This window comes from Charadrius vociferus, unplaced genomic scaffold (genome assembly GCF_000708025.1).
Source record: "Charadrius vociferus isolate BGI_N301 unplaced genomic scaffold, ASM70802v2 scaffold549, whole genome shotgun sequence".
Taxonomy (NCBI): Eukaryota; Metazoa; Chordata; class Aves; order Charadriiformes; family Charadriidae; genus Charadrius; species Charadrius vociferus.
The window spans coordinates 3,161,279-3,174,857 of NW_009650103.1; the positions used below are offsets into that span (position 1 = coordinate 3,161,279).

Below are 13,579 nucleotides of genomic sequence, written 5' to 3' on the forward strand. Positions count from 1 at the left end.
GGTGCGCAGCCGTTAACCCGGGCGGGAGGGAGGGAGCTGGCCGCACCGAGGACCTCTCTGCCCCGCGCCGGGGCGCGGGGTACACCCAGGGCAGACCTCCCTGGCCGGGCTAGCTCAACGCATCCCCCTTCGCCGCCTGATCTAACGTGAGAGTTTTGTCGTGGTTTTCATTGCAAGAGCACAATTTGTTCTCAAGAAACCGCATTAAAATGTCTAACTGCTCTCCTTAAAACACGAAGAAAGTTCCCACAGTAGCTTTTTGGTAGCTCACCACCATCTTCCCCTCTCTCCTGTCTCAATTTCCTAGCCCTGAAAGAGTTGTGCCTCCAAGCATTGAAGAGAATGGCTCCTTCTTTCTTTCTTTTTGAAGATTCAGGAGGGAAAAAAATCTATTTTAATGAAGGAGAACTTGTCAACTTAAAACACAATATAATCACTCATATACCTCGAAGTTCCCTTAAAAGCATATGTTTTTATCTTAACATCTTAAAATGTGCTGATTTGTTTTCTGGGTCTAGGTTTTAATAAAAACCTGGCCCTTGAAGATGGTTACTCCATGGGCTTTCATACACAGGACGCGAACACAACTGCTTCTACGCTTACGCCTAGGGAAATATGTTCGTCACTGGGGGAAGTTTCTGTTAGCATTCTCTGGAATTTCTCACGCAGTCATGGAATAACTTGTTTTCAGAGAGGGAAACACTGCAAAAGGAATGCCAGCGATAGGCTAATTTTAATTATTTTTTTTTCTCTGTTGTCTTTTTATTTTTCTTGTATTTGCTTGCAAAGTGTGTAATTTCTAGCTTTGGTTAAAAACAATTGGAATCCTGGTCATCTCTTTCTGTCCTCTGCCAGCTATGTTAGGCTGAGTTGAGTATCTCCAGACCTGACAGACTTTGTGTAAGCCATAAATTGCAGGACTGGTACTAAGAGTTACAAAACAGGAAGCAGTTCAGCTAGTTCCTGGTGTTGTGGTGTAGAATGGTGTCACTAAACAGGTATACCATTCCTCCAAATATGCGTTAGAAAACTGGAAGCTGTCACCCATTAGAGAATTGACTTAGATGTGGGGTTTTTTGGCACCATTTAATTGCTGGAGATATTTTCTTACGCTAAAAAGACAATTTGGTTGGTATGCAAATCATTAAGATTTAGACTTATGTACAGACTGATGTTTATTTCTGTTCTTCCAGATATTGGTCATATGATATTCTGTGGTTTTGGCAATGAAGAAGGGCTCAGTAAGAAAAGCATTATGTAGAAAAACACAGATGTCAGCTTCTGAGACACCTAGTCCAATGTCTCCTGTCAGTTCAAGTACGAGATCACCATCTCCTCCTAACCAACAGACATCTCCGTCTGCTTGCAAAAGGACAGAACGGAGGCATCAACAACCTGCTATTACAGCAGAAAATGTAGAAGCTGCTTTTGAATATAAGTTTCATAAAGGTATTGTATAAATAACTGCTGGTATAAAAGTACATACTAAAAGCACAAAAAGCCAGTGTTCTGTGAACTGTATGATTAAAGATGTATGATCTGTTGGAAAGAACCTTGAAAAATTTCCTTTCATCTTTTGGTACTCAAATGTGGAAATGATAGTAACGAAAGCTGTGTCAAATAATGAGACTTTTACTCCTTACGTTCTGTGCTGTGGGGGAAGACTGCCAAAGGGAGATGCATGTTGTGCCTTTTTCAAAAGACTATACCCTCTAACATGTCATTTCCTGTAAGTGCTTCTGGTGTGCTGTCTCCTGTCATCACATGTGGTGGGGAATAATTTTCAATGTTTTCCCAGTATTCAGTGTGAAGTAAAAGACTAATATAAAAATCACCAATTCTTTTGGTACTGAAGGTAGTTTCTGTGTTTAATTTCAGATGAAAATGGTGTTAGTCCAGGAGTTAGGTACATTACTGAACCCCTTATAAAAGGCCTGTCAAAACAGGAAAACTTGGCATGTATAAGCTCATTGAATCTTTCTTCCCCAAAGGATGGGGACAAGAAATTTAAGGTAAGTTATTGAAAATAACTGGTAATTAAACAAAGTTTAAAATTCATTTTGATTTCTTTTTTAGTAAAGGTCTATTTTTAAGTGGATATAAACAGCTATATTCTAATTATGTTAGCCTAGTTCTACAAGCAGCTTCTGTTTAAAAAAAAAAAAAAAACCCAAACAAAAAACAACAACAAAAAACCCCGAACCTGTCAGTGGACACTTGTGCAAAAGAACAAAATTTGGATCAGTTAGAATGAAGTTTAGAACGCTCTCCATTTGTGTAATTTTTTTTACCTTTTGGATTGTGTTGGTTTGCTTTGTTTGTTTGTTTTTGTTGGTTTTTTTAATGGCGAGTACCGTTTTGTGTAGATGAGACTGGTCCACTGTAAATTTAAAATCTAGTTTTCCTCTTCCAACACTATAGAAGACTGTACCTAAAGCAGGGGTTTTCGAATGCAACAGTAGAACTGTGATGAATAAAATGTTAGAATACTTTGTATTTTTTAAGGAGTAGGTGTTTGTTAAAAATAGAAATATAACTTTCTCTTTAAAAAAGAAAAAATTAATAAAGCTGCAATGCTAATGGATTAATTTTCTGTTCTATAGTACATAGAAAACTTGGAAAAGTGCTCTAAACTAGAGATGCTAAATCTTAGTAACAACCAAATAGAGAAGATTGAGAAGTTGGATAAACTCATGAAGTTGCGTGAACTCAATTTGTCTTGCAACAAAATCAGGTAAGCAGAAACACCAATGTTTGGTAAGCCCAGATACAATAACGGGGGCATTCTGGCTTGAGTTCTCTCACAGGTGTGAACAGTTAAGGTGAATTTCCCACCAGTTGTAAGTCAAGACTAACAGGCTTTGGTCAGATCTTCTTAAAAAGCACAAGCTCTTAGGTATTAGAAGGATAAGTAGTTCTGGGAGGTGCTGTTAGTGTACCATGGCTGCAGTTAAACTCGTTTCCCTAGGAAACGAAACCAGAAATGCAAGTTTCCAGATACCGTAATGAAGAGTGTACAATAACCCAATTAAATCCATTAAAAATCTAATTAAACTTTTACTGCATATAATTACAGGTAAATACAGGAAGTTTTCCTTTAGGAGAGGAAGCTGAATGGGCTTGATCAGGCAGGCTGTAAACTCACTAAATCGCTTTTTCACTTTCACTGTTTTGAGAGTCTGATATCTTTTCTGAGTGGTATGAAAATGTTGAAGGGCAATGGTTCCGGCAAAACTTTGTTTCCTTTAATTTTTCTGTTAGTGAATTATGATCTTTACGTGAGACTGACTTTGCAGTAGAGAACCTGCGATTTCGGTAGAGAAGTTAACAATAGGAAGTAAGTAAGACACCAGCATTTGTACACACTGCATTCACACAACTTCCTCTCTCAACAGGAATTGAAAATGTTGTATCTTTTCAGACTTTAGTTATATACAGTTGGTTCCTACTCTTTAAAAAATGACGTGGTCACAAGAGCACATTCTACCATACTTTGTTATAATACTCATGTCTTTAGATAAATTCTGAGGTAAACTCAAACCTAGTATGTTTTCCTCATTATCTATTTAGTATTTTAATGAAAACACTAAAAAAATTTAGGTTTGCATGCTGTCAGTTTACAGTTGATCCTGCCTTTATATGGGAAAAAAACCCCAAACCCAACATATATTTATTTTGGTTCATCTATGTCCCATAACATTCTTGGGAGAAAAAGAAGAAATTTTGCTTATTAAAATGGATTTACCACATATTAAAATAATTCTAATGTTAAAATGAAGGTGTGTAGAAGTAAAGGTTTTGCTACAGTGAGCAAGAAAGTCTTGCTGTGAATTCTTTTTTTTGTCTTAATGTAGTACTCGAAAGTAAGCTGCTGTAGTTTAATTTGAATTGTGAGTCCATGGCAGTAAACAACTATTTTTTTGCTAATCTCTTGGATGATAATTATTTGAGACAGATTTTGCTGTTGTTTATCCATAATGTCTCAGTTACAGGATAAATTTGCTGTGGTTCATGATAAGTTATGTTTTTCTTCCCTTTTTTTTTTTTTCTTTTTTTTAGTAAAATTGAAGGTATAGAACATATGCAGAATCTACAAAAGCTGAACCTTGCAGGGAATGAGATTGAGCATATTCCGGTATGGGTAGGGAAGAAACTGAGATCCCTGCGCATCCTTAATTTGAAAAAGAACAAAGTATCATCAGTAAGTGATTATAGTTGGGAAAAATAATTGTTCAGAATCTTTTCATGAAGTGAACTGCTACATTTACATTGATTGACTTACCCTGAATAATTGCTGAGCGTCTTTCCACGCAGTCTGTTGTCAAATACAGCCTTTGTGAGCCTAATAAAGTTGTTTATCAGAAAATCCTCTCCTCCTGTGCCAGGTATTCAAAGCATAAACCTATATTATGTTGTTCGGAAATGGTAAGTTTTTGGACACTTAAGAAAAACTCGATTACAATGTGAAGACACTTGCATGTTGTTGTTGGTGTCACGTAAAAGAATTATACGCTTTTGGAGACCTGAAAATAATCTATTTGCTTATATTTTGTATTTAGGACATGACTAGATTTACTTCTGTGGTCCAGACTAATTTCCATGTTTTGCAGCTACAAAATGGTGTCTATGAAAGGAAGTCACTTAATAAAATTCCTGAAGGAGTCATGCTACTTAGGAGTAGAGATAAACCAGCTTTGTTTGAGTACTCCTCATGATAAAATCTCCCTTTTCTTTTGAATAAGTCTAGGGGAATGGAAGGTTATATATATCCTTGTTATTTTTAATTTTTCAAGGTCAAGCTTGATGTCATTTGCCTTCTTTGCGGTGGTATTTTTTCTTAGAAGAAACGATTTGATTTTAGGAAGTTAGTTTAGTCATAGTACTGTCTATTTGGGTAGGTTTTTAGAGATTCCACTTTAGCATAAATGTTAAAATAGATCCTTTGAGATGGACCTAACATAAAACATTCTGTGCAGTCAGAAATTCCGTAGTGCAGGTTTAATTGTTTTTGGAAGGATGTCTAATAATTTTTCCATTTGTTTTTGATTTAGCTCCATGATATAGCTAAACTAAAGCCTCTACAAGATTTGACGTCTCTATTCCTTGCTGATAATCCAGTTGTAAGTCTGCCTCACTACCGCTTGTACACCATATTCCACTTGCGAGCACTGGAAAACTTGGATGGACAGCCAGTGACAAATCATGACAGGCAGGAAGCTCTAGAGAGGTTTAATTTAGGTAATAGTAATCTGTTAGTTCTAAAGTGAATGGCACAAACCCTAAGTTTAGAAGGAGAAGATTTTCTATTTGAGTTTTTCTATCATTTTGTTTTTCAGAAGAGGTAGAAAAATTAGAAAGAGAGTTGGAAAACACAATAAAGGAGATGGAGAACCTTAAACTTAACCAGTCCAAAGTGCTTGAGCAACTTCGTCATCAAGATGAGATCAACAAATCATTAAAAGAAAAGACTTTGCAACAGAAACAAAGCTATGAAGACCTACAAAGGGACCTGGGCACCAAAAATGAATTGGTAAGATAATCGCTTTCGCTAAGTAAATATTTGGAACAGTTTTGTTGTCAGAAACAGAGCTGTCAATGTCAGGGTTCAGATGGCTGGAGATTTATATTTAAAATTGAGAGAGACAAAATTTAGGCACTTCAACTTTTGGAGAGTGATTATTCTTTTACCAGTTCTTCAATATTCTTTCTGTGGAAAAAGTAAGTATATTGAGCCAGTAACGGTAACGCTCTTGTAATTTATAGTTCATAGTAACTTATTTGTTTGTCTCTGGTAATTTTTTTGTTGTTGTTTAAAATTCTGTCAGTTGATGAAAGGTTAAGTATCCTCTAGCTGCTAAATTGCTGATGTACTGACTCCTCTGTGTTGTTCGGACTTTAAAGTGCTGCTGCAATAAGGGAAAAGATTAAATGCTTTTACAAAATCAAGATGTTCTATGTCAGTAATGCTCCTTGATTATTTTGGGTAATGTCCATTAGTTTACTTGTACTTTAAGATCATCGTAAAATCTTTGGTTTTCTTTCACTGGTAGCTATAAAATGCAAGAGCCCTACTGACTTCAGAGTGCTCAGTTGTGAATGACCCGATTGGAACGTGCTATATGGCTTTTATCTTACCTGTTAGACTTGTCCTCTAAAATTTTATCCTTCAGAATCTCTATACCTGATACTTCTATAGCTGTGTCTTCTGTGAACATGCACACTAAACCAGCAGCCTATGTCTAAGATGTAGTTTTCAGTATAGTGAGATTTAGCAGCGTATCTTTTGCAACTTAACCCACTCTTATCCTTTGGATGATAAACTTTGCTTGATTCTTTCTTCCTTTAGCTGGTGTATTGGTTTGTCACAGTTCCCTTTCCGCAGAGCCTTTATTCCTCACTAAAGGTAGCCCCACTGTGCTCCTGGGTTGCATGGTTATTTTCATTTCTAGAATTTATTTGCATGTTTACTGAAGTAGGAGCATTTGTGTGAAGTATTCCAGTGAGGCTTTATATTCACTGTGGGTTTTGGATAAAATTTTCTTGAGGGGTTTGGTGGTTTGGTTTTTTTTTTCTTTTCTCTGAAATGAAGTTAGTTTTTGCTTGACATATATTGGGTTTTAAAATCTTCCTTTAAGCCTTTCCTTTATTCCACTCTGTTCTATTTCTTTTCCTCCATTAGTCCTGCTTTCCACTGTCTATTGGAGTTTTGCTGCATGTTCTCCCTCAGGTATTCAGCGTGCAAAGTTGATTTAAAAAGAAATCACATGATGGCCTTCAGTTAAAAAAAAACCAAACAAAAACCAAACAAACATAAAATCCTCAAAACCTAACTAGCACAAGGTTGAGCTAAGATGAAATGCATAGGCTCTATACACTTGACAATTGAGATGTTTTATTTCTTTTACAGACAATAAATGTTAATAGTTCTCACTGCTCATTAGTAGCAGTAAATACATTTGTTATTTGGCACTGATTTTGCTAAAGGATTGTACCCAAATTATTTTTTTATCCTAAGTTAGTGACAGATTTATTTTCAAGCCTTTGATGCACGTAAACTTAACAGGCCTTTCATGTGATCATTTCTGTTATATTAATTGTGGGGTTCTTGTCAACTCTTAGTCATCTTACTGTATCTTGTAATAAAGTTGCACTTTGTGATATTCTTGATCCAAAAATCCACCATCTTAACTTTTTCTGCTGTGAGCTTTGTTTCAAAGTTAATGTCCTTGCCCTGCTCTCTACTGAATTGAAATGTATGTGACCATGACACTTGAATGAACGTGACTTACTTTGTTTACTGCTTTATTAGCTAAAGCAGAAGACAATGGAGCTAACCCGAGCTTGCCAGAAGCAGTATGAATTGGAGCAGGAACTGGCATTTTATAAGATTGATGCAAAATTTGAGCCATTAAATTATTTTCCATCAGAGGTAATAATTTTAAAATAATGGATCTTTTCATTGCTCTTTCTCTTGCTTTTCAGCTTGGAAAACAGAAAACTTAATATTTCTTCTATAATTCTAATAGATACTGCTTTATTAAGAGTTATTAGTCATGAAATTAAAAAAAATTAATTTTAAAATCATAAGTTAGAAGATTTGAACTAAACTGAATCTAAATGACTTTTAATGTGTTGAATATTAGTATACATACCTATGCGCATACTTAAGTAGAGTCAGTGAACAAACATTTCATTCTTATTATTAACCAAACAAATCATAGTCCTTTCTTCTGGCTTAATTTTGGAGGCCCTTTCACTTGGAGAAATTCCACAAGCTAGAATGTTCTCGAGTTAAATGGTATTAGAATTTCTGTCCTTTCTGTTGTTTTTTTCTCATAGTAGAGCTAACCTCTGTCATACTTGCAAAAACAAATTGTAGAGATGCCTGAATGAAAGGAGTCTGCACAAGAAATGTAAAGATCAGTAATCACTAACTATGAATGATTTTTTTAAGTTATGTTTGAGTAAAGTTTAAGTGCAACAATGTGATGAACTAAGTGTAATCTATATTGCTAAGTCTAAAACATTACAAAAAATACCTCCACTTAAATATCACCGTGCATTACTCATTTGCAACAAACTGATCATACCCTAATTGGGTTTATTTTTAATTCCATTATCAAATACCAAGAATGTTCAAGGCCAAGCAAGTCAAGTGTAGTCTGTTTTCTTTTAATTATTCTAATTTCACATTGGTTTTCCTTTCTATGCTTGTTAAGAGAGTCAAATGTATATTACAAATTGACTGCAACCATATTTCTGAAATAGATATAAAGACCTATTGCTTCATACGTTTTAGGATGTTGAACTTGATAACGTGCCTGGTGAAAGCCCATACATTGGTAAGGCCAGGTATAAAAGAAACATGTTTATTAGAGAAGGCTACATTGCTCACAAAGCTCAGCAGTTGGAGATTGGAAAAATGCAACCAGATGAAGATGACTTCTGTAGGAAAACCCAAATGAAATTACAGCTCCAAACGCTAGATGAACTACTAGAGGGTAAAGAAAAAAAGATTAATTCAGGTAAAATCTTAATTTTTATCAAATTAAAGTTAAAATATGTATATCAGTGTAGTTGATTCCACTGAATAAATGCTTGACACATACTGACATAAGAATAGCAATAGTGTGTCAAAAGCTGTCAATGCTGTAATTTCTAAACACTGTACTTGATGCATTTTGGGTCAAAACTGTTACAGTTTCCTTTTGCTATTATTTTAAGATAACTCAAGATGAAAGGATTAAATATTGAAAAGAGAATGCATGGGACATTTCATATATGATGCATTAATTTAATCGTATAAGATTCATTAAAAACCTTAAGACATACTTTTTGAGAAACCAGAATGTGCTAGTTTTGATTATCACTGTTTTAAGAAAATGTATTCTGATTAACATGTTAACAGAAAACATGCATATCAATGTTATACAGATATTATTGTATATTTTGTGGGGTTTTGTTTGTTTTTGTCTGCAGCACAAAGAAGATTAGAAGAACTGCAAAGTGCAATAGGAAATGCAGAGCAACAGGTTTTGAAAGTAACAGAGGAACTGCAACAACTGGAGGATGCTCTGGCTCAGAAAAAAGTATGTAAAGAAGTGAAGTGAATAGCAAGGGAAAATGTTTAAAGCAGTTTTGATGTACAAAACATAACTTCTCCCCATTCTATTTTAAAGGGGCTGTTGTACATACGTAAATCCATTTGTCATGCAACAAAAAAAAATCTTATGGGTTATAGATAGCTTGTTTATGAATAAGCTGTCAGAGTTGTAGTGCAATTAATCGCATCTAAACATATTCCCTGTGATGCAGCTGCTGAGCGTTAATTTTCCCCAGAACGCTTTGGAAGAACATAAGTAGAGATTTGAGCACTGCAATAAGTGGACAGTTCAGGGTCACTGCGGTAGGCAGCAGGAGACTTGGGTTTGAATTTGAACTTACTTTCTCGGTTCCAATAACCATAAACTTACAGCTCCTTAAAGGCTTAGTAGACAGAGCAGAAAGTGACAGAGCAATGTCGCAACATCATAAGCAGTGCTGATGATGTGACATACGTGTTCATGCCAGAGGAAGTTTTACCTGAGCCCCAGCATGTAGGTGTGTGGATTGAATATATCACGATTTTATAGGAAGGACTGTAACTGTGTAGGTTTAATTCTGCAGCTAATAATAAGCAATGTAGCTACATAATTGACAGCAATAACTAATTTAAATATTTATAAGTATTAAACTAAAAGTATATCTTCCATTTCTTCAACAACTGTCATAAATTATTGCTATTTTTAGTCTTTAAACTTGTCTTAAAATCAATGACCAGGATCTTCCATATTTTAACTTAAAGAAGTCATAACTGTGGCAGGGGAAAAAAAGACATTCCAGGTAGTCCTCTTGAGACTGCAAGAAGGAATCATACAGGAGACTTCTGAAGTCTTGTTTGAAAATACAACACTTCAGGATAATGGTCAAAATGAGGGCTCTGGTACTTCCTGGTATGGTAGACTAATGTTATGAAATTTCTCGTTACCATAAGCAAACTGTCTGTTTTATACCTCTTTTTGAGAAAATCCTATGAGTTTTTGTTATTTTTAAGAAGATTCAAAACAATGAATAGATGATTTTTAGGTGACCTTTTAGGCTTAACTAGCAGTCTGCTTTAACTTTTGAAAATGTTCTTGATCAGCTGTGTATTTCCAATTAAACTACTTTACCCAACCTCCCAATGCGATCTCCAGATATCCCAGGCTGACAAGGAGGATCTTGAACAGCAATTGAGTGAAAAGATACAAATCCTGCACCAGCTACGCGAGGAAGCTTTAGAACTGGAAAAACAAATGGAGAAACAGAAAAGAGAAATAGGGAAAAAACAGAAAGAGCTAGAAGACTTGCAGAGTTCTCTTGCTTCTGTAAATCCTGAAGATCCAAGACATGTGAGTAAAACTGAAGTCCTAAGTTATGTTCTGTATATATTCCTGTACTGAGAAATGTAGTAAAAGGTATTTTAACTGATTACTGTTCAGTTGCAGCTATGTCGTGAAGTACATATTCTTTTAGCTATTTATCAATTTCCTTAGCTGTTATCATTTGAAAAAGCTACAATTCCTCACAGTTTAAAAGAAAAAAACACCAACCAAACAAAAAACCAAACCCACAAAAAGCAACTTTGGTAAAACACTTAGGCAACTAATTTTCAATGCAGTTGCTGTACAGCACATTGAGAAGTAGATCTTGATGCTTTGCAAAAACATGCTGTGCAGAGCCTTGGAGACAATTTCTGTGTATGAAGTCTTTAATGCACCTTTTTGTAAAATCTGGCCTTAAAGATTTTTAAAGGTCTGTGTAACTGCTACAGGCCTGTAGCTGAAGTCCTGCTTTGTCAGAGACCTCTTGCATTGGCACAAAAGTCTATTTGGAAGAGGTCAGCCTAGAAAAACTGGAGTGGCAGATGTGGCTGACCTGGCCGAAGTGGTGACAGCTTGTATGAATATTCCAGGCTGTGAACCGCCGACAGCTGAAGGCAGCAACAGCTTTGGCTTTCCACGGTAGCCCAGCATCCTAAAACTAGAATCACTTTTCAATAAATCTTTTCAGAATTAGAATGATTTATACTGCCTTTTTGGTGGGGGCTAATGCCCTTTCTCTGCTGGCACATATAGCCCTGTCATTCCTGATGGATTCAACAAGGTCTGCGAGGTCCCACATCAGAGGGTTGGGGCAAACCTGGATGCACCAGGGAGAGCTCTGGCTCAATAGTCTCATTTTTTTGATCTCCAAGGAAGCAAGACTTTTGACTTCTGAGTTATTAACTGTGTTCAGGTACAGCAAACACTTACAGAAACTTTCAATAAAAATGAAACGGAATTACTTTTTTAATAGCTTTTGAAAAAAGCTTGTGTCTTTTTAAATGAGAGCTTTTCAGCTCGATGCTTTTAAGTATGCAAAGGAAGAATTTTTATGCTTGGCTCCCGTTTTCAGCAGAGGCCTGCAAACGCTTTTAAAAAATGCAATTTTTATGTTATTATTATTTTTAAAAATTTTTTTGCTGAGCGGCGGGAGGGCCGTGCGCCTCTCGGGTGGGATGGCTGAACTCGGGCCCGGCCCTTCCCTTCCCTTCACTTCCCTTCCCTTCCCGCCGGCCGCCTGCCCGCGCTTCAAATCACAACACAGGAAGCGCCGAACGGCCCCGGGAACGGCCCCGGAGCGGCCCGGGGAGCTCCGGCTGCCTTCTGCTGCCGGGGCAGAAGCGGTCGGAGAAGACGGGAGTCTCCGCTGAACTGCTTTCTGAGCTGAACATACCGCTTCTTTAGTCAAATGAATTCTAGATCAGGGGTGGGGCGTTTTGCATATGATACCGGAGGAAGAGAAGACAAAGGCAAAGCTGTAAGTGTTTGGTGGTGGTGGTTTGGTTTTTTTTTTGATAATTTAAACAGCGCTCTCGTGACGTTCAGCAGCTGCAGCAAAATGACTCAGCGGCAGCGCCTCTAATTGGGTTTTACTTGTTGAAATTTCACTTTTGAAAGCTGAATGGCGGTTTGTCTTTAACAAGGTGACAAGTTGAATTGTACTAACGGGAATGTTAAAAATAAGTTCAGGTTTAATACATTAAAAATACAGAAAGCTATGTTTTTACCCATAACTTCTGTTACAGAAGCAACTGTGTAAGTGATTTTTGTGAGAGCTTATATTTAAAATTTCTACTGCTAGCTTAGTTTAGTTTTTTGAGTAGTAAGAAAAAGGTGTGTTTATCATCACAGTGTAATTCTGTGGTTTTCTAAATTTTCTGGCATTTGAGTTATTTGTGATTAATTTTATACCAGTGAGAAACAGATAGCACTATATTGTGTTGATAACCTAGTTTTGTATACAGCTGAAACAATCAGCTAAATTCATACCAAATGCATTAAGTCCTGACCAAAATCTCTGTGAGCTGCGGGTACAGTGTATTTCCCAGAAATATATTTAAAAAGAAAAAATTAAAAATCTACTTTAAGTAAATCTTTGCTATAAAGTTGCCCTGACTTGCTGGTTGTATTTTGCTTTGGGTGGTGACCTGACAAGTTCTAAAGCATCATCTGCTGTGAAGGCAATGCAGGATGACAGGATTCAAGCTTCTGGAGGAAATCATGTTTGTTCTTGACTGAAAGAGGATGTTGTGTAACAAAAAGTAAAGGCAGGAAGAAAGGTAGTATCCATGAGTAATAATTTATAAATGCAGGCCTTATCATGTCTGGGCAAGGGGCAGACTACTAACAATGCTGTTAGCGCACAGATTGCTTGCCTATCTGGGCTTTTTCCTGGGGCGCTAACAAAGGAAAAAACAAGCAAAAAAACCCACAAAACAACGGAAAACCCAAGTACCACAACATACACTACGCTTAAGACTTACTGCTGGTAGTAAGACACTGCAGAACTGGGCTAAAATACTGGTTTGACTTTTTCAATTTATATTGACATTGTCCCACTTTACCTTTCCAACTGTTAATTTACAGGCTCACATGAAAGCTCAAAAAACAAGTAAAGAACAACAGTTTGATGTAATGAACAAACATTACAAACAGCTTGAGAGTCGCCTGGATGAAATGCTCTCTAGGATTGCTAAGGAAACTGAGGAAATCAAGGACTTGGAGCAACAGCTCACTGATGGTAAATTTTCCTTTTTGTCTTACAGTATTTCTTGTATTTAGGATAATGGGACAATTGAATTAAGAATTCAGTGTTGTTTATCTTGGCTTAAATGAAATACAGAATGTGTAGGAAAAGGATGAAAAACTATTCTTAACTGATCTAAAAGGAGACTTTGGGTAAATTATTTTATCATGATCATGATGTTCATCTTGGTTGTGTTTGGTTGGGGAAGGTAGTTTGGCAGGCTGGTGGTTTGGGGGTTTTGTTTGTTTGTTTGTTTTTCCTTAAGGTGGGGGAAGTTTTGGAAACTGACTTACCAAAGTCAATGAACTAAATTCATGTATACATTTACTGTACACCTAGTTTATGTGAAAGTAAATATCCCCCAAAAGAATATGAATATAAAAACTGAAACAAAATTGATTTAGCTGTAAAAGTAGCAAATGTCATCTTT

The 13,579-nt window shown here is 36.4% G+C and overlaps 1 protein-coding gene across 1 annotated transcript in view; it reads left to right on the forward strand.

Moving 5' to 3' along the window:
- Positions 1-1,271: 1,271 nt before the first annotated feature.
- The window catches only part of CNTRL (centriolin), a 34,587-nt gene continuing 22,279 nt past the window's right edge, over positions 1,272-13,579 (forward strand). Inside the window, exons 1-11 of the mRNA XM_009892267.1 lie at positions 1,272-1,449; positions 1,879-2,012; positions 2,604-2,734; positions 4,060-4,201; positions 5,052-5,238; positions 5,337-5,530; positions 7,310-7,429; positions 8,300-8,525; positions 8,980-9,089; positions 10,236-10,430; positions 12,990-13,143. Of these exons, the coding sequence (XP_009890569.1) occupies positions 1,272-1,449; positions 1,879-2,012; positions 2,604-2,734; positions 4,060-4,201; positions 5,052-5,238; positions 5,337-5,530; positions 7,310-7,429; positions 8,300-8,525; positions 8,980-9,089; positions 10,236-10,430; positions 12,990-13,143 (1,771 nt within the window). The remainder of the gene's footprint in view (positions 1,450-1,878; positions 2,013-2,603; positions 2,735-4,059; positions 4,202-5,051; positions 5,239-5,336; positions 5,531-7,309; positions 7,430-8,299; positions 8,526-8,979; positions 9,090-10,235; positions 10,431-12,989; positions 13,144-13,579) is intronic.